Here is a 20442-nt window from a genome sequence, read left to right as displayed (position 1 = left end):
CAATCAATTCTGGTATAATTTCCTTATGTAGAAGTGTGTTGTCATCAGTTGATATGCTCATAATTAACAGCTGACACAATATGTGGCAAAATTTGTTTTTTACAGTACAAAAACAATAACCAATCTATTCGTTCTCTATTTTTAAAGGAGTTTGTCACCAAATCTTGCTCTATTGCTTATTGGACTAAATGTGTTAATGACCTTGTTTGGGAAAGTGTCTGGTTATTACCTCATAAGTTTTTTGTTACAAACAAGGTGAAAGAAATCTCTTTCAAGATATTGCACAAATTCTACCCTGTCAAACATTTCCTTAGTAAGTTTAAGACATTGATGTAAGTTGCTCGTTTTGCTCTTTGCACTTGGAAACAGTTCCCCACATTTTCTGGCATTGTAGTCGTGTGAAAAAGTTATGGTATGAAGTGTCTATGTTTATTAAGGAAAAGGTACTCTCTAATTTAGTTTTGCATTTTGAAAATGTAATTTTTGGATATTCAAAGCATGATAACAGTGTGATTAAGGAGGCTTTTGTAATTAATCTGTTAATTTTATTAGTCAAATTTCACATCCATAAGTGTAAGGTTTCTAACAAAAAGCCCCTTTTCTCAGTATTCCTTAAAGAATTCGAAAATTACTTTTCTACTATTCATTCTAGTACTAATGGAAAAGCTATTAAGACTGTCACAAAACATATTAAATAAATTATTTACAAAATATCCTCCAACGTTTTGCAACACTTTGCAGTTTGAATGATGTCTTGTATGAACATGACGGAGTATGTTTTTATGTTTCCACTTTTCGATCGCGCCCGCGCCTCTCACACACACACACACACACCTCACACACACACATACAACATATTCCAGCATTGGAATCTTGCAGCCTGTTCATTATAACCGTAATAAAAAATTATTATAAAATAGTCAACCTAACATATAAAAAATTGCACTGCTCTGCAGGGGCGATTCCAGGATTTTATAAATGGGGGGGCACAGGGGGGACCAAGAACCAGTCAGGGGGGGCCAATCAGAAAATTCAACTGAAAATAAATACTGGTTTAGAAAATATTAAGCACGATTTCCAAAATCTTGTGCAATGCCACGTGCTCTAATATAGATGGTATTATTTTTTTTGTATTTTGCATGGATTAGACAACACAGTTCTGTTCCAATAAATACAAAATAAAAATCACAGACATTATTTAGTCATTTAACATTATTTTATTTACTTTACTTTTTACATTACTTTATTTTCAACACAAAAATTAAGTGTGTGTTCTCAGCATGAAATGTGTCTGTTCCTGTGGGTTAACTGCACCATCACATGTATTATGCTCTGCTCTGTATTCTGCTGGGTTTTTTGGGGGGGGGGGGGGTTTTGCTGGCTACCAAATAGTTTGATAAACTCATCCATGTCCAGGGACTTGGCTCTCCGTGACTCTACACTGAGCACTCCCAGGTCATATATAATTTAGTGTGTACATACGTAAACACTGACGTGTTGTGGTGTCTCTTTCCTCCTGTTTTAAAAACGCGCAACTGTGCTCGCTAATCAAACAGTGATTGACAGCACTCTGGTCCAATGGTGCGGTGGGCATTTTCAGGTTGACAGTAAATCTAGCCCAATGAGATTGAAGGGGGGGCACCAGGGGGGGCCAATCATATTCCAGGGGGGGCCGGTGCCACCCCGTGCCCCCCCTCTAGACACGCCCCTGCTGCTCTGTTTAAATTGTCTGCAGTATAATTCGTACATTCACAGTAAGCACCGCTCCACAGTCATATGCCACATTCACACAGTGATTGACAGGAAGGAGGCGGGGCCAACTTCACGCAGTGATTGACAGGGTGGAATGCATTTTCAATTTGCACAATGAATTTTGCTTCATTCATTGCGGGACATTTAATGAAAATGCAATTGCAAGTGTCTTAACTGTGGGTGTAAATGCAATTAAGAAAAATAACATTTGAATGATCATTTTGCTACATTATTTGTTTGAACATGTTAAACATATCTAATCATTTCTGTAATAAATTTTAATTTTAATTTTGCAACTTATAAAGCATTAAAATGTTCAATTTACATATTAAAACTAGTGTATGAAATGGCAAATGTAAATTATATAATTGAATTTTCATTTTCATTTTGCACCAAAAGTTGCACAAATGTAATGGAAAATGTAAGTTTAAATACAGAAATGCATTACCATTTTACATATTGCATTGTCATTTTGCATATTACATTTCAAATTGAATATTGCTACCCATAAGCTTCCATAGCATTCTCATTGGTTTGCTGGCATTTGGGGGGTTTCATGTGAAAGGAAAGCTGACTGTGAATAGAGCTACAGGGATGACATCAAAACCTGGAAGACTAATTCGCCACTGGTTGCCTCTAATTTATGGAAGCTTGTTTCCGCCACAAAATAAAACAATTTAAAAGATAATTGTGACTTTTTATCTCACAATTCTGACTGTTTTTCCCCTCAGAATTGCAAGGTACAAACTCGCAATTCTGACTTTTTATGTCACGCAATTGTGAGTTTGGCCCTGTCACAAACGGCACCCTAAACACTCGCGGTCTTCCTCTGAGTCCGCACTTTCCTGACGTAACACCGCTTTGACTGTCGTGAACAAGTCTGCTGCGGAGCTCGCTTTAGTGCGCATTTAGAGCACATATCGACCGCAGAGGGGCGCTCGTGAGTACCCTTCTGAAACCTAACATTACTAAATAGGACACCCTACGGTCTCATGGACTTAAAGGGCACGCAGAAGCCATTGTAAGTCTACAAGACTGAAAGTGCATATGAAGTGTGCCATTTAGGACAGGGCCTTTATATCTCGGTGAGTGGACTCTGACAAAATGAAACACCTCTGATTGGCCACTGCGTTCAATAGACCAACAAACATGACTGTGATTGGCTACATTTCTCACCGCTGTAAAAACATTTGACGTTCTCCAGAGCTCAAACACAAACACACACTTGAGAGTTTGCCAGTATGATATTATTACAGAATCAACTGAGGGTGATCTTGCATTCGCTTGAGAGTGCTTATATTTAAATTTGACTTTGTGATGTTTTTTACCATTTTTTTATTTAACAAACTATTTGTGATCAAGCATTAATTGACGGACCCCCTGCAGTACGGCTGCGGACCCTTGTGTTAAACTGATCTGATCTGAACTGAGAGAGTGAAGAGTGTGTCATTGTTCTCTACAGGTTGTGGGATTGTGGAGTCACAGATGAAGGTTGTTCTGCTCTGGCTTCAGCTCTGAGATCAAACCCCTCACACCTGAGACATCTGAATCTGTCTGGGAATGAACTAGGAGAATCAGTTCATCTGCTCTCTGCTGTACTGGAGGATCCTCACTGTAAACTGGAGAAACTGTGGTAAGATGAACTCTCTGATAAACACATATTTTGTCCTTGGTAAATATATTCTTTATTAGTAATTTAATAGTTTTTAACTTTTTTACTCAGTGATCACCAACTTTGCTTGTTAAACTCTAGCTTGTTTTCGGGTCTGAAGAAGGAGTCCAACCAAACAATTACACATCCACACAACACAAATGAGAGACAATTGAATACATTTTATTGAGAGCTCATTTTCTGTACAATTATAGTTTGACCAGGAAAACCAAAACCAGTATTTTATGTGTGATTCATAGACACTCAGTTAAACAATAAATTACAAGTGATACTTACTTCAGTCCAAATGCACATTAAATAAATATTCAGTTAAATCAGTGAACATCACAGGTGAGCCAATGCTTGATTAAACATGCTAATCCTAAAACATAAATGTTCTCCCCAGTATATACAGTACTGTGCAAAAGGCTTAGGCATGTTAATATCCCCCCCCCCCCCCCTCCCCTCCCCCCAAAAAATAATTTTAAGTCAGTTATTTATATATTTTGCTGTAGTGTGTCAGTAGGAAATATCAGTTTAGATTTCCAAACATTCTTTTTGCCATTAATTGTAATAATCCAGTGAGATTTGTGTATGCACAAGGAATCTGACAACAGCCGGTATGATCTGATCTCACCATCATCGAGTCCGTCTGTGATTACATGAAGAAACAGAAAAATGATTAACATGCCTAAGACTTTTGCACAGTACTATATTTAAGGGTTAATGCCCGACGAGGTGTCCATTGTCAGGTATTAATGGACGACGGCGAGGTGTGAACCGTCCGACGCGCAGCGAAGTCCATTAATACCTGACAATGGACACCTCGTCGGGCATTAACCCGCTTATACCATGGTCACTTGCCAAATAACACATTTTTAAAACATTAGTTTATATTTTAATTAGTTTTACAATCGAAATCTAAAGTTTTTACAAACAATAACTTGGTTTCCCTGGTTACACCTGACGGTTTATTTAGCAACCGGAGATATTTATAGTCCGCTCAGCTCGTAGAACCCTTCAGTTTACTGCCTGTTGCTATGGTTACTCACAGCTGATGTAGCCAGCGCATTTATTTATTAATTTCGAACGGTAAACAGTCAGTTTCACCAGAACTCCTTTACTAGGTGTCCTCTATCACTTTTTAATGGACACCCTGCAGCCAATCAGAATCGAGTATTCACCCAGACCATGGTATAAAGTATATATATATAATTACTCCACATCACAAACAAGACAAAACATTACACAAATACACAAAGTATAAATGTTATATTAAAACAACAGTGTTTTTGAACTGACAGAGTTACAACACCCACAGACTTCCATAGGAATCGAGGAATGCGGAAGTAAAGTTTTGTATTGCAGTAAATATCATTACAATAAGGCAAAACAAAACTATAATAAATGTTAGGACATTTTATTATAGTTTTGTTTTGCCTTATTGTAATGATAGAGCACAATATAAAAAGGAAAAAGAAATGGGAAAAATATCAGGGACAAAAAGACTTCAGGTTCTTCTCATAATTGAAACTTCTTTAATAAATTGATTATTCTTCCACTTTTCAATGTTGACATTCTTAAGGATTTACAGTAAATCCAAAATTATTTTTAAAATACAGAAAACAATGCACTGAAAAAGTGTGTAGGATTTAAATGATTGAATCATGCACATCAGCTCCACATGAACCAATTAAGTTCAACAAAGATCATTTGTTCACATAATGTCAACATCGTGGAATCAAGTCATTTCCAAGTAACCAAATGAAGAAGTTTTAAAGTGATTTTAATATGGTTCCCTAACTGGATTAATTCATTCAATTTCTTATATTTGTGTCACATGACTGAGTTATAAGATTGTATTAGATTGCTACAAAACTATTAATTAGCAATAGCATATATTAGCATGCTAAATGCTAAGCATGAAATCTAATTGTAATATAAGTAATACAAATATTAGAAAAAAAATATTATTTTAAATGGCCATTAATGGATCATAATTATTGGACAAATATTTAGAAACAAAAATATCTTCAAATATTAAATTAATATTATTGAACAAAAATATAGTACATTTAATTGATAAAGTTACACTTCAGGTGTTATTAATGTTATCTCTTTATCACTCCATAGTTACAGCACTGCATGGTATTTGTCCCTCAGTTTCTCCTGAAGTTCATGGAGAACCGGCATCCTTTATAAAGCAGTGTAGGATATAGTGGCATTGCTTGTCACTACATTCAAATCACATCACACACTGCAATCTTTAATAAAATGGTCATTTTACACACTGTTTACACAGCGTCATTGTTCTCTACAGGTTGAAATATTGTGGAGTCACAGATGAAGATTGTTTGAGGAAGATCTTGCATTCGTTTGAGAGTGCTTATATTTAAATTTGACTTTGTGATGTTTTTTACCCATGTTTAAATTTTTTTACAAAAAATGATTTGTGATCAAGCATTTAAGTCCCTGTAAAGTCAAAATTAAGTATGTGTTCTGAGTTTGTCACACCACAGAAAAATGTGTTATTAGCCACCCAGACAAATTTCAATGATAAAAAAAGCCGGCAAGTACATAAAATAAGCTATCAAAATCTTGAAAAAATGAGCAGGAGTCTCTGCTCTCAAACGCTGGGGGCGTGTCCACTGGCTGCGCTGAAACCACGCCCACTCGCTACAGCCGGAATGGATGCTCCTAGCAGCTTAATTGGTTTTACAAAGCCATACATGTTCGAGCCTGGACTACCTACTATAATTATAACATTAGCACACAAGGCAACTTACACTCATTGGTGGGCACGCACTGCTGATGATGGCACCAGTTGTCGCAGGGCCGGCCCGAGGCATAAACGAACTAAGCGGCTGCTTGGGGCCACCAGGGGGCCCCCAATCGAGTTTTTTTTTTTTTTTTTTTTTTTTTTTTTTTTTTACATATTAATTAACTTAAACAAGTGACATAAATGAATTAAAGGATTAATAATTCAAGACAAGAAAATTCTGATTTCATGATCAATATACCTGCCTACAACTGCTGCTGTGTCTGCCAGTGTTTGAGTCATGCGCATAACCTCGCGTGCATAGACAATTCGTGCGCAAAGTCACGGTAATGTTAAGCCATGTCACAAAAATTTGATTTGATCAATGATTTATCCTTTAAAGGAGTCATGACCTGTAATTTTCACTTTTCCACGAGAAAAAAATTATGTTATGATTGCCTAACGATTATACACTGGCCGGGAAGCCGATATTTAAAAGTGAAGTGTTTGTTTACCCCTTGGTTCGTCAACCAGCCCACGTGCACGCGCACTCAAATACGTGATGTTAATTTCTGCGCCGACTTGACGTCAAGTCGGCGCAGGATATACCATATATGGACACCGCAGACCTATGCTGCAGGAAGCCCGCCCTGCCCCTCTCCCCCTCATATTCAGTCGAGCGCCGCCATGAATTCCGATTCGAAGTACGCACTCGACCGTGAAAGATGCAGAAACGTGGTGTACACGTGAGTTGCTCTGTTGTTGACTGCCAGAATCAACATGGAAATGTTTTTTTCTCTCCCAAGAACGGACCAAGCTATCAGGGACCAGTGGATTAAATTCATTTTAATGATGCGGTTCCTACAACCCTTCCCACTGGCTTAGGTGTCTGTGCTAAACATTTTACAAAAATTGCGTTGCAATGATAAGATCTTTATTCACGCGATCAACAGACTGTCTGTCATCTGCTCAGTCAGTGCTCATCATGCTGCAACCTTTCATGTGATGGAATAGATTTAAATATAATGCTTTAAACGATACTTTTCACGATTTGTTAATCTCGATAGCTGTAATAGTAAAAACGTTGTAAAAGTTTTCGACAGAGTTCATGTAATACTACTAGCTATTTCATATGCAAGCATGTCAGCCAATCACAGCAGTGGGCGTTTGCACTGCAGTCTCACAGCAGACACGCCCCTTAAAACAGAGCGTTCAAATCTGAGGCTGAAATCAGGCTTGGAAAAATGGCTTTTATTTATAAATTATGAAAATTTTTGATGTAAAAATCATACTAACATTATAAGGGCACCCCAGGCAACATTATAAAATAATAAAACAATCCAGTTCATGACTCCTTTAAATGTAATGATATTCAGAACAGAACAAGAATAAAAAAATAACTATAAACAAGCCAAAACGAAATAATTTAAAGCGAAAGTGAAATTAAGCGGCGTTGGGCTCACGCATCTCTCTCATTAGAATCAAAATGTTTCAACATTCGCGATGGATTTGGATGGTAAACTATTCTTTATCATAGGCTTTGTACTTCACTCACGTTCCAATATCGACGGAAAAAAATCATCCTCCTCACACGCGCAAAAATGTGCTTGGAAACATCACAGTGGAAGATTACAAAGCTTGTGTGTGTGTGTGTGTGTGTGTGTGTGTGTGTGTGTGTGTGTGTGTGTGTGTGTGTGTGTGTGTGTGTGTGTGTGTGTGTGTGTGTGTGTGTGTGTGTGTGTGTGTGTGTGTGTGTGTGTGTGTGTGTGTGTGTGTGTGTGTGTGTGTGTGTGTGTGTGTGTGTGTGTGTGTGTGTCGCGGGCGCGATCGAACAGTGGAAACATAAAAACATACTCCGTCATGTTCATACAAGACATCATTCAAACTGCAAAGTGTTGCAAACGTTGGAGGATATTTTGCAAATAATTTTTTTAATATGTTTTGTGACACTTTGTTTTCAGAAGTTTCCAAGAGTTAGTAAAAGAGTAAAGAAAAAGTTACAACTTTAAGTATCTATTTTTTATTTATTTTGTATTAATACATAACCTCATTGTATTCATTTATAATGCAACATTATAGCGTGACATTGTGTCAATAATCGTCAAGCACAGGTGACTCCGCGTGGTGGGAGGGGGCCCCCAAATCAAATTCTGCTTAGGGCCCCCAAAAGGCTCGGGCCGGCACTGAGTTGTCGGCGCGACGGGAGTATGAACACCGAGGCGGGAGATAGTCGGCTCGGCCCCATTCACCAGTAACAGCGGATTATCAGTGAATCCCAGTTGTCTCCGACGAAAGTTTATAAAACTATCCCGTGTAAAATGATCACTACAGAGGCGGGTTTTGGCGGTGATCCTCAGCTCTCCATCAAGGTGGCTCACCTATTCACTCATTTATTCACAAAATTAATCCACATCTTGATGTGATCGTTTTTCGGAAATTTTAATAAGGACACCGATCTGTTTTGTACGTGATCGCATCCAGGTAGTATGCATTTCCGTGACGAAGGCATAGCTAGCTAGCAAACTGTAGGCTGTAGTAACTAATAGTACAGACAGTAACTCGCGATCGGCAAACTGCTGTGATTGTGCTCTATTTATATTGTTAGGGGAGGGGCCAGCGTCAGGGGCTCCAGTGTGTCATCAAGTAGGGGCGTGTCCAGGAGCTCAGGGGCTCTGGTGCGTCATCAAGTAGGGGCGTGTCCAGGAGCTCAGGGGCTCCAGTGTGTCATCGAGCCCCCGTTTGAGCCCCGCCCAAAAAATCCGGAACACAGCAATGGTGAAAAACTGTTTAACGGTCTAACTCCACAATTCAGTACTTCACAGTTCACAGTCTTCGTAATATGTTTTAGCAATACATTTCTAACTTTTATAATGTGTTTAGAATTTTTTTTTTAGAATTGCCTTTACAGGGACTTTAATTGACGGACCCCCTGCAGTACGGCTGCGGACCCTTGTGTTAAACTGATCTGATCTGATCTGAACTGAGAGAGTGAAGAGTGTGTCATTGTTCTCTACAGGTTGAATTATTGTGGAGTCACAGATGAAGGTTGTTCTGCTCTGGCTTCAGCTCTGAGATCAAACCCCTCACACCTGAGACATCTGAATCTGTCTGAGAATGAACTAGGAGATTCAGTTCATCTGCTCTCTGCTGTACTGGAGGATCCTCACTGTAAACTGGAGAAACTGGGGTAAGATGAACTCTCTGATAAACACATATTTTGTCCTTGGTAAATATATTCTTTATTAGTAATGTAATAGTTTTTAACTTTTTTACTCAGTGATCACCAACTTTGCTTGTTAAACTCTAGCTTGTTTTCGGGTCTGAAGAAGGAGTCCAACCAAACAATTACACATCCACACAACACAAATGAGAGACAATTGAATACATTTTATTGAGAGCTCATTTTCTGTACAATTATAGTTTGACCAGGAAAACCAAAACCAGTATTTTATGTGATTCATAGACAGTTAAACAATAAATTACAAGTGATACTTACTTCAGTCCAAATCCACATTAAATAAATATTCAGTTAAATCAGTGAACATCACAGGTGAGCCAATGCTTGATTAAACATGCTAATCCTAAAACATAAATGTTCTCCCCAGTATATACAGTACTGTGCAAAAGTCTTAGGCATGTTAATACCCCCCCCCCCCCCCCCCCCCCCCCCCCCCAAAAAGATGGTTTTAAGTCAGTTATTTATATATTTTGCTGTAATGTGTCAGTAGGAAATATCAGTTTAGATTTCCAAACATTCTTTTTGCCATTAATTGTAATAATCCAGTGAGATTTGTGTATGCACAAGGAATCTGACAACAGCCGGTATGATCTGATCTCACCATCATCGAGTCCGTCTGTGATTACATGAAGAAACAGAAAAATGATTAACATGCCTAAGACTTTTGCACAGTACTATATAGTATATATATATAATTACTCCACATCACAAACAAGACAAAACATTACACAAATACACAAAGTATAAATGTTATATTAAAACAACAGTGTTTTTGAACTGACAGAGTTACAACACCCACAGACTTCCATAGGAATCGAGGAATGCGGAAGTAAAGTTTTGTATTGCAGTAAATATCATTACAATAAGACAAAACAAAACTATAATAAATGTCCTAAAGAACAGAGCACAATATAAAAAAGGAAAAAGAAATAGAAAAAATGATAATTTCAGGGACAAAAAGGTTTCTAATAATTAACATTTCTTTAATAAATTGATTAATCTTCCACTTTTCAATGTTGACATTCTCTGATCCTCTTCGGTTTAAAAATGACCGAACACGTTTTTAATTTAATCGGAATGGGATGACACTTGGTGACGTTTGTTGTATTAGCTTTGTGAACACACACAAAATAATCATAGACATGATTCGGATATGGTAAAGGGTCGTAAAAAAAAAAGTGTCACACTTGGTTCCTTCAAAAATGACCGACAGGAAATGAATGGGAAATACGAAAACTCAGAGAAACTTTTGGTGGTACAAACACACACACACACACACACACACACACGCACACGCACACGCACACACACACACAGACACAGAGAGAAATGAACTGGTAAGACTGCAACAGCAAATTTTGATAATATGCAAAATAAAATCAATAAATGAAGGAAATACAAAAGAGACTCTCGCTCAAATGCACACGCGCACACACACACTCACTCACTCACTCACGCTCTCTCTCTCTCTCTCTCTCTCTCTCTCTCTCTCTCTCTCTCTCTCTCTCTCTCTCTCTCTCTCACACACACACACACACACACACACACACTCACACACATACACACACTCTCACACACACTCACACACTCACACACTCACACACACACACACACACACACACACACAAATAATAATTGTTTGGTCTTATTTTAGCCTAATAGGTGTTCCTGATATCTGTTGCATATGCAACAATACATAAAATAATTACAGTTTGTATGTACATAGTTAAAATAATATTTATTATTATAATTACATTTTTATTCCTGTTTTTTAACCTACAGTTTGATAATGATTGTTTGCTGTTGTTATTTTATTGTTTTTGCTGTTAGATCATAATTGCTGTTCCCTTCTGAAGTTTTATTACCATTTATAGAATGAAACTGAATAAAATACCAATTAATTGCAAAATGTCTGTATAAAGTGTTTTGAATTATCACTATCCATCCCTTATTTTGTTAGATTTTTTTAATGATCAAATACTGATTAACAAAAATGCTTGCATTGTGTTCCTTTTCTAACCAAACATTATTGTTTGATTGTAATCATAATGCAAAACCTGATACTTATGTAACAAAATTATCTAAACCTTGACAAAACGTAGTCTTTTAGAATGTCTAAATATATATTAAAAAAATTAATAAAAAAACGAATAAAATGGAGAAATCATGTCTAAAAAAAACAATGGGAATCAAAAAGCCTCTCTATGTATTTATATAGGGAGCAACAGTACAGCCTACAGGCGGTTACACGACATTACACAAGTTTTTACTTTTTAACGCCACTGGATGACGCTTTTCTCACTTCAAAAAATGGATTTTAAAGGCCTGCACTAATGTGACATGTTGCATTTATTGAAAAATAATAATACAAATAAAAATATGAATTCTAATGGAACAAAATGCTCATACATTTTTTTTTATATAATTATTGCATAGTAGCCTACCATAGAAACCTTTCTAAATTCGAAATAATAATAAAAAAATATTATTGAACAAAAATATATTACATTGGTTTTCCTGAAAAAAAAAAAGACATTTTAAGGCTTCGGTCACTTTTGACTGCGAAGGAGCCAAGTGTGACCCCTAAACGAAGAGGACCAGAGGGATTTACAGTAAATCCAAAATTCTTTTTAAAATACAGAAAACAATGCACTGAAAAAGTGTGTAGGATTTAAATGATTGAATCATGCACATCAGTTCCACATGAACCAATTAAGTTCAACAAAGATAATTTGTTCACATAATGTCAACATCGTGGAATCAAGTCATTTCCAAGTAACCCAATGAAGAAGTTTTAAAGTGATTTTAATATGGTTCCCTAACTGGATTAATTCATTCAATTTCTTATATTTGTGTCACATGACTGAGTTATAAGATTGTATTAGATTGCTACGAAACTATTAATTAGCAATAGCATATATTAGCATGCTAAATGCTAAGCATGAAATCTAATTGTAATATAAGTAATAAACATATTAGAAAAAAATATAATTTTAAATGGCCATTAATGGATCATTATTGGACAAATATTTAGAAACAAAAATCTTCAAAATATTAAATTAATATTATTGAACTAAAATATAGTACATTTAATTGATAAAGTTACACTTCAGGTGTTATTAATGTTATCTCTTTATCACTCCATAGTTACAGCACTGCATGGTATTTGTCCCTCAGTTTCTCCTGAAGTTCATGGAGAACCGGCATCCTTTATAAAGCAGTGTAGAATATAGTGGCATTGCTTGTCACTACATTCAAATCACATCACACATTGTAATCTTTAATAAAATGGTCATTTTACACACTGTTTACACAGCGTCATTGTTCTCTACAGGTTGAAATATTGTGGAGTCACAGATGAAGATTGTTTGAGGAAGATCTTGCATTCGTTTGAGAGTGCTTATATTTAAATTTGACTGTGATGTTTTTTACCCATGTTTTAATTTTTTAACAAAAAATGATTTGTGATCAAGCATTAATTGACGGACCCCCTGCAGTACGGCTGCGGACCCTTGTGTTAAACTGATCTGATCTGAACTGAGAGAGTGAAGAGTGTGTCATTGTTCTCTACAGGTTGAGTGATTGTGGAGTCACAGATGAAGGTTGTTCTGCTCTGGCTTCAGCTCTGAGATCAAACCCCTCACACCTGAGAGATCTGGATCTGACTGAGAATAAACTAGGAGATTCAGTTCATCTGCTCTCTGCTGTACTGGAGGATCCTCACTGTAAACTGGAGACACTGTGGTAAGATCATATATGACTCACACATGAAACACAATGTAAAGTCTCCTATATTTGAAATGTTCAGCCTTTTTCTGCTGCTGTGTTATTGAGCTTATTGAACTGTAAGTGATTTGTAAGCTCACGCTAAATCGTCCCAAAGTCCGGCATCCGACCAGCGCGGAAGGTCTTAACGTGTTACTGTCCTTTTCTCGAGGCAAAGTATTTTTTTGATTAAATGCAATACATCTGAATATGTATTCTCTGGTTATTTCATCTGACTCCATGAATGAAAAGGTTTTAATGATATCTGTGGATCATTAATTGTGAGCGAATATTTGACTATTCCTTTTAACTCTTTAATGCAAATAATGCCAAAGTCAGTTAGAATAATCAAATATAACAATTTATTATGTCAGGTAAATGTATCATGCCAATTTCTTAATCAATTCAAATATAATCGATACAAAACATCAAATACTCTGGAAAATGAGAAGAGATGCAAACCCAACAATAAGAAATACATGAGGCTGAAGATCTCTCTCTCTCTCTCTCTCTCTCTCTCTCTCTCTCTCTCTCTCTCTCTCTCTCTCTCTCTCTCTCTCAGCCTCACGGGCGAATCTGAGGTACAGAAAAAGGCCTCGAATTCCCTGCTGCATTTCATTAAATAGCCAGGACCTCTTTCACTTGGAAATATCTTTTAACAATGGAAATTTGCATGTGGTCTCAGCATGAGAGAGGGGGAGTGAGGAAGAGGAGGAGAGATGTGTTCTGAGGTGTAACTTTGCCTCACAAATGCTGAGTTCAAATGGTAATTTCCAGAGAGGTCCTTTGTCCTCTCAGGGTCTGGGTGCTCCCCAAACAGACTGTCCGGCATTTCCTAATTTATCAATTCTTACAGATTGAACACATGAGCTGCTCTTCAGGAACATGATTCTGCAGGACTGAGTCACTGAAATACACACTGTCACATCACAATCAACACTTCAGTCTCTTGATTTTAAACCGACTCGATCTCAACACATTCAGAACTGAGAAATGAAGAACATGCTGGATTTATTCTTGCAGTTCATCACGTTCATCTTTCTGCAGGGACTGTTTTTAAAATATTGTTTACACAATTAAAACAAATCATTACGCCATGCGTACTGTATTAGTACAGATCTAAAGACTAGATGTTTAATAATCATGTTTTGAGCTCTGTGACATTTTAGATCTCAGTCCAATGATCCATCAAAACATTTTATTTGTGCTTTAAGTTTGTATTTTCTCTTTAATAATGGATTCACTGCTAAACTGATCTGAACTGAGAGAGTGAAGAGTGTGTCATTGTTCTCTACAGGTTGATGGATTGTGGAGTCACAGATGAAGGTTGTTCTGCTCTGGCTTCAGCTCTGAGATCAAACCCCTCACACCTGAGAGATCTGGATCTGACTGGGAATAAACTAGGAGAATCAGCCGTGAAGCTTCTCTCTGATCTGAAGAATGATCCACATTATAAACTGGAGACACTATTTTGTAAGTAGATTATTTACTACAGATTACAAAATACAGTAATTTGTAACATGTTTCATTAGATTACACAAGCTTTGTAACCTAATCTAAATTATTTAGAATACTTTGGAATATTAATAAGGTTTGTAACACAAAGGGTCCACCAAACATAGGACTTGGTTTTCCCCTGCATATTATTTTAATAACATCAGTTTTACACAGTATTTCTTGAAGAAAACATTTTTGTTTTTTGTTTTTAGTAAACATTTAGTTTAATATTTTAGTAAAATATTTGTTATATATATATATATATATATATATATATATAAAAAATTTCTTTTCTTTTTTTTTCTGATGCAACACAATGCATTAAAAGCTGGGGTGTGTAAACTTTTTAAATTCCATGAACAGGATAAATTGTAATTATTTTGTCTTCTGTGAAACATATGGATCTCAAAATCATACAGTCATTGTTGGAAAGGTGTCAAATATGCAGAAGATTCTGGAAAACCTAAAAATGTGCAAAACCTGGAGGATTTTTCTGGAGAACAGCGAGTTTAACTGCTCAGTTATTTAGATCCTGTAATAAACATTATTTGTTCTCATTATTCTGAGAACACACACAGTCTCTATGGAATGGACTACATATGCCATATTATCATTTAATCAGTTAGTACATAGATGTTGTCCGACAGGAGGTCCGCTCTGACTCTCGGCTGCAGGACATTGTCACAGAAGAATCTAGATCACTCCCAGAAAAGATTACAATTAATTGCGAGAGTAGTTTCTGTTCATCACATCATTCATATAATGCGAATAATCGACTGAACCTTTCGTTTCCACGACGGTAAGTGGGAAGTGGTCCTGACACGATGATCTGTTCACAATGGTCTTGATCAGGATCTTCCTCATCTTGACGTTCTCCCGCGTGCAGAACAACAGCTCTGATGTTCTCCTCACCTTTATATCTCTGGCTGTAATATTAATGTACTCTGTATGTATCTCTGCCTGTGTTTGTTCTGAAATGAATCTACTGATGTGATGTGACCGCAGTAATGTCTCATACTCCATATGTGACTCTGTGTGTTTAATTGTAGTTTAAGGATCAGCTGATGGTGAATAAGGAGCCGCTACAGAGACCGAAGACGCAGAGACCGAAGACACAGAGACTGAAGACGCAGAGACTGAAGACGCAGAGACCGAAGACGCAGAGACCGAAGACGCAGAGACCGAAGACACAGAGACCGAAGACGCAGAGACCGAAGACACAGAGACCGAAGACACAGAGACCGAAGACACAGAGACTGAAGACACAGAGACCGAAGACGCAGAGACCGAAGACACAGAGACTGAAGACACAGAGACCGAAGACGCAGAGACCGAAGACGCAGAGACCGAAGACGCAGAGACCGAAGACACAGAGACCGAAGACGCAGAGACCGAAGACACAGAGACCGAAGACACAGAGACCGAAGACACAGAGACTGAAGACACAGAGACCGAAGACGCAGAGACCGAAGACACAGAGACTGAAGACACAGAGACCGAAGACACAGAGACTGAAGACACAGAGACCGAAGACGCAGAGACTGTGACATTACTATTTTATTTATTTTTTCTGTATGTGCAGCTGCAAGTTTTTTTGTTTGTTTGTTGTTGTTTTTTTACTTTTGGTTCAGATCCAAAGACAGTTTGAAAAAGCATGAAACCTTAATACATTTTCTTTGTGTACAGGAATGCACCCTTATGTCTCTTATGAACTGGTTTTACATTTATCAATGGTGAAGTTGCTCGGAAGTCATCATCTAAGAAATTCTTCTTGAACTGAAAATTTGTTTTGTTACTTAAATATTTAAACTTTCATGATGGTTTCACATTGCGACATTGTTTTTCTTTAACCTATTCTACACTTGTAAGTTTCACTCTCGGTCCCATCACCGATCAGTAAAAAAAAAAAAAAACTGTTTTTTGTACAGTGTATTTACATAATAATTTGAATGTAATAAGATAACGTTCATTTTGGATGAAGACCTATTTAGCCTGCACAAAATGATCATATTCATCTGAAATGATGGGTCAATCTGATGATCATCATGTTCACAAGAAAGCAAACAGAAGACAGAGCATAAAAGATTATTGAATTTACAGTTTGCTTGTTTTTGTGTGTAACATGATGTTTATTCATTTATTCTTATTATAGAAGGTATAATATCTCACCACTGTAATAGAGGAAATGCAAACTGTCAAAAGTAGCTCTCATTTGTCCACTGGCCAAAGTGTTTTAAAGACACAGCTGTGCAGTGTTGAGCTCACTGCTGTCCTGGGACACTGAAACCATTGTGGAACATTACCTTGAATATGTGCAGGAAGAGCTTCTCTGATCTGATCAAACTCTGTTTCTGTGCAAATCAATCCATGCATTATAACTGTAACCATAATAATACCAGGCATGTGTGACAGTGAGTATCTGTTGTCTCATTTCACTGGCCAGCTCTGTGTAATTCTCTCTGCAGTGGCTCTGAGCTCCAGTCCAGGGCTGCGTTTCCCAGAAGCATTGTGAAGTTGATCGTGAAGACCATTTGCCACCAATGTCCTCTACGATCAACTTATCTCACAATGCTTTGGGAAACGCAGCCCAGGTTTTTCTCTCAGATACCCAGACATTGGCCTATTGTGAGAGGAGATTTCTTTGTACCGCATATATCCAGAGTCTTTATTGCGCAACCACAAACTCTAAAATACAAATCTGGCAATCCCCATTCCCCAGGTTTAACAGTTTCATTTTCAATACTCTCTACCCAGGCTCTGGGCAGACTTGTCTTAATATTTTCACACATCGAGTCCACTTTTGACATTTCGATTTCATAATCCCACTCCGAAACACAATCATATAAGGCTCTATTAGGTAAGAACCCTCTTACATCATATGCTATATCCTTAACTTGTCTCACTCCTGCTTTCATATACAATTTGTCATAAAACACTCTCTCTTTCATTCTAAAATTTGGATATAAAAATATCGGTTGTTTTAAAACTTGATTTATATATTCACACTCATACTGTATATTTCTGTATATGACCTCTGCCCACACACTTAGCACTTCCTGATAAAACAGCGGCATTTTGTCATACATCGGCTTTTTCAATCCCATAAAAAGCCCTTCTTCCCCACATCCACTACATTTGTCCAGCACATCCTTCATATAACCTTTCCATCCATACTCCACTTTATCACATAAATACTTTTTCATCGTTTTTACCCTTATGGCCTTCTTTTTAACTTCTAAGTCAATCAATCCTAATCCTCCTTCTTTATAACTTGCAATTAATGTTTCCTTGCTATTTTAACTCCTTTCCCTCCCCACATAAAATCATTTGTTATCTCAGTCATCTCATTAAGAAAGCATGACAAATCATCAAGGGTGTTTCAGGCTATGATTAGGTTAGGGTGGGCTGTGTTTTATGTTTGTCAAGCAATTGGGAAATAAAACGCAAAAAATGCAATAAATGTAATACATGCACAATTAAACCCTGACCCCAACAGAAAAGGGACATACATTCTTTGTATGTTTGAAATAATTCAAAATTATAAAGCAAAAGATTTTTGTGGTTCATTTTAGCAATATTTAGGACTAATCCTAAAGTGTGGCATGAGGGGCACTGGCAATCAAATTGTGATTTTAGTGTGTCATCCACTGTCTCTGCTATGCAACTGCAGCTCAATAACATATGTAATCAAAACAATGTTAATATCACCAACTGTCCAATTTGAAGAAAAATGAATATTAGCAAAGCATGAACTAATACTGAAAACCCTAGTAAGTTGTTACCAAACCCTTTGTTGTTTTGAGAACAAAAAACATTGATTAAAGATTCAATCCCTGAAAAATGAATGGTTCCACAAATCTGTAGAGAATGACAGGGAAACAATAGCGAAAACAACTAAATGAAGTGTTATTATCTTGGCCTTCTCAGGTGTGTATATCAGGTGTGTGTCATGTTCATATGGTCACTGTGATCTGCTTTCTTCATCCTCAAATTCAAAAAGAATCCCAATACATCAAGTATCTGTGTTGTGATGATGAGTTGACCATGACTCTGTGGGTGACTGGGATACGTATTGCAAAGGTGAGCAGAAACCAGGCCACACACCAAAAACCAAAATAGATAATGATGATAAATGCAAGAAGACACTAAGTTGAACTTTTTGCAGCAAATTAAATTATAAATTATAGTTTACAATGCAAAAACATACTGTAAATTGTAGCTGTATTGTGTTGGGTCCTATTGTGAGCTGTCTACTTTGTCAAAAAAAAAAAAGTTCTTCTACCTTATTAATGGTCTTGTTTTGTCATGATTTTGTCATAGTATGGTAAGCAGTTATATGAAAACTACAAAGCCGCTGTGAGGAAAGCAGCCGGCACTGGAAGCTGGGCTAACCGCACTATCCAGGCCTCCTCCAGCGCATCCACACCCTCCCCTACACCTAAAGGTAGAGATAATGAGCTAAATAGATTGTTATAAAATGTATCATAGATCTTGATATATTAAAGGATTTTGATGACATTTTTGTGCTTATCTTTCAGCCAAAGCTGCGAATGGACACGCTCCTCAGCTTCCAAAGGACACCAAGGTACCTCTAAATCTATCAGTTGCCTTAGTAATGAAGAACACCATAATATAATACCATAAATAATATAAGTTCATGGACCATAACTGAAGTGTGAACTATTATGTTTTCAGACACTTAACTGCATGTTAATTGCAATTAAACAAAATATAGTTTAAATTTATTAACACACTTAAGTACATAATTTTATAACATTTCATAATTACTTCTACTTTCAATGAAATATGAAGTTTACTGCCGAATGTACTGAGAAGCATTTATAGTAAACTAAAATATACATATATCATTTCTATTGAAACTTGACATGTTTTCAATATTTAATTACACATTTGTCATGATGAAGTTGCCAATTGGTAAATTTAAAATATATTAACATTAAATGTATTAACGAATAACACACTACAGTTGAAATTATAATCAAATTTGCATGTGCTCTAGTATGTTTGTCAATATCAAAATAAATGTACTGCAAAAGATTACTAAACCATAATTTAAAAAGTATAACTGTTAATTTGTCATGATTGCAAAGTACACTTTTTAAAATTGCACTAAACTCTGTTAAGAAACAGTCATGAAAGTGCAGTGTCTTTAAATACACATATAGTGGCCTTTTATTTAATGAACAATATATTATCTGAAAATATATTTTTTTAAATATACTTCAAAGAGTTAAAGTATACTTCAAGAGCAGTAAAATTACGCACACTACTTTTCCACAAAGGGTGACGGTTCCTTTAGAGCTGTTTTAATCCCCTTGTAATTTCATCATTTATCTGAAATGCTCCTGAATGCTACTTTTGGTTTGTTTTTGAAGGGTCCTGGCAACCAAACATCTTTCCCACCACCTCCGCCTTCAATGGAAACCCTGCCTCCTCCACCACCCGACCCCATGTTGCCTCCTCCTCCCCCTGCTCCTCCTGCCAGCACAACCAAAGTCAACAAGTTTCCTCCTCCACCTCGATTCCCACAATCCTCCTTCCCACCTCCACCCATGGATGACCTGCCTCCACCACCACCTCCTCCAGAAGATGCCGAGCTGCCCCCTGACTTTCTTCCTCCACCGCCTCCTAGTTTTGCACCTCACGGGGGAGACTCACTCCCCCCACCACCTCCAGACCCCATTACCTCCCTTCCACCTCCTCCTCCTCCTGGTCCCCAAAACTTTGCATCTGCAGGTGGAGCTCCACCACCACCGCCTC

The 20442-nt window shown here is 37.1% G+C and overlaps 2 protein-coding genes across 2 annotated transcripts in view; both read left to right on the top strand.

Moving 5' to 3' along the window:
- Nucleotides 1-17076, top strand: part of LOC309510024 (uncharacterized protein) — an 83457-nt gene extending 66381 nt beyond the window's left edge. The window contains exon 2 of the mRNA XM_082191159.1: nucleotides 15711-17076. Coding sequence (XP_082047285.1) covers nucleotides 15726-16208 — 483 coding nt within the window. The 5' untranslated portion in view covers nucleotides 15711-15725 and the 3' untranslated portion in view covers nucleotides 16209-17076. The remainder of the gene's footprint in view (nucleotides 1-15710) is intronic.
- Nucleotides 1-20442, top strand: part of LOC309510013 (uncharacterized protein) — a gene marked incomplete at its 3' end in the record, with an annotated part of 1894646 nt that overhangs the window by 845486 nt on the left and 1028718 nt on the right. The gene's annotated exons all lie outside the window — the stretch shown is intronic.

Source organism: Leuciscus leuciscus (genome assembly GCF_965113295.1).
Source record: "Leuciscus leuciscus genome assembly, contig: SUPER_11_unloc_1, whole genome shotgun sequence".
Taxonomy (NCBI): Eukaryota; Metazoa; Chordata; class Actinopteri; order Cypriniformes; family Leuciscidae; genus Leuciscus; species Leuciscus leuciscus.
The sequence above is the reverse complement of the archived record's forward strand: the minus strand, read 5'-3'. Positions and strand labels throughout refer to the sequence as shown.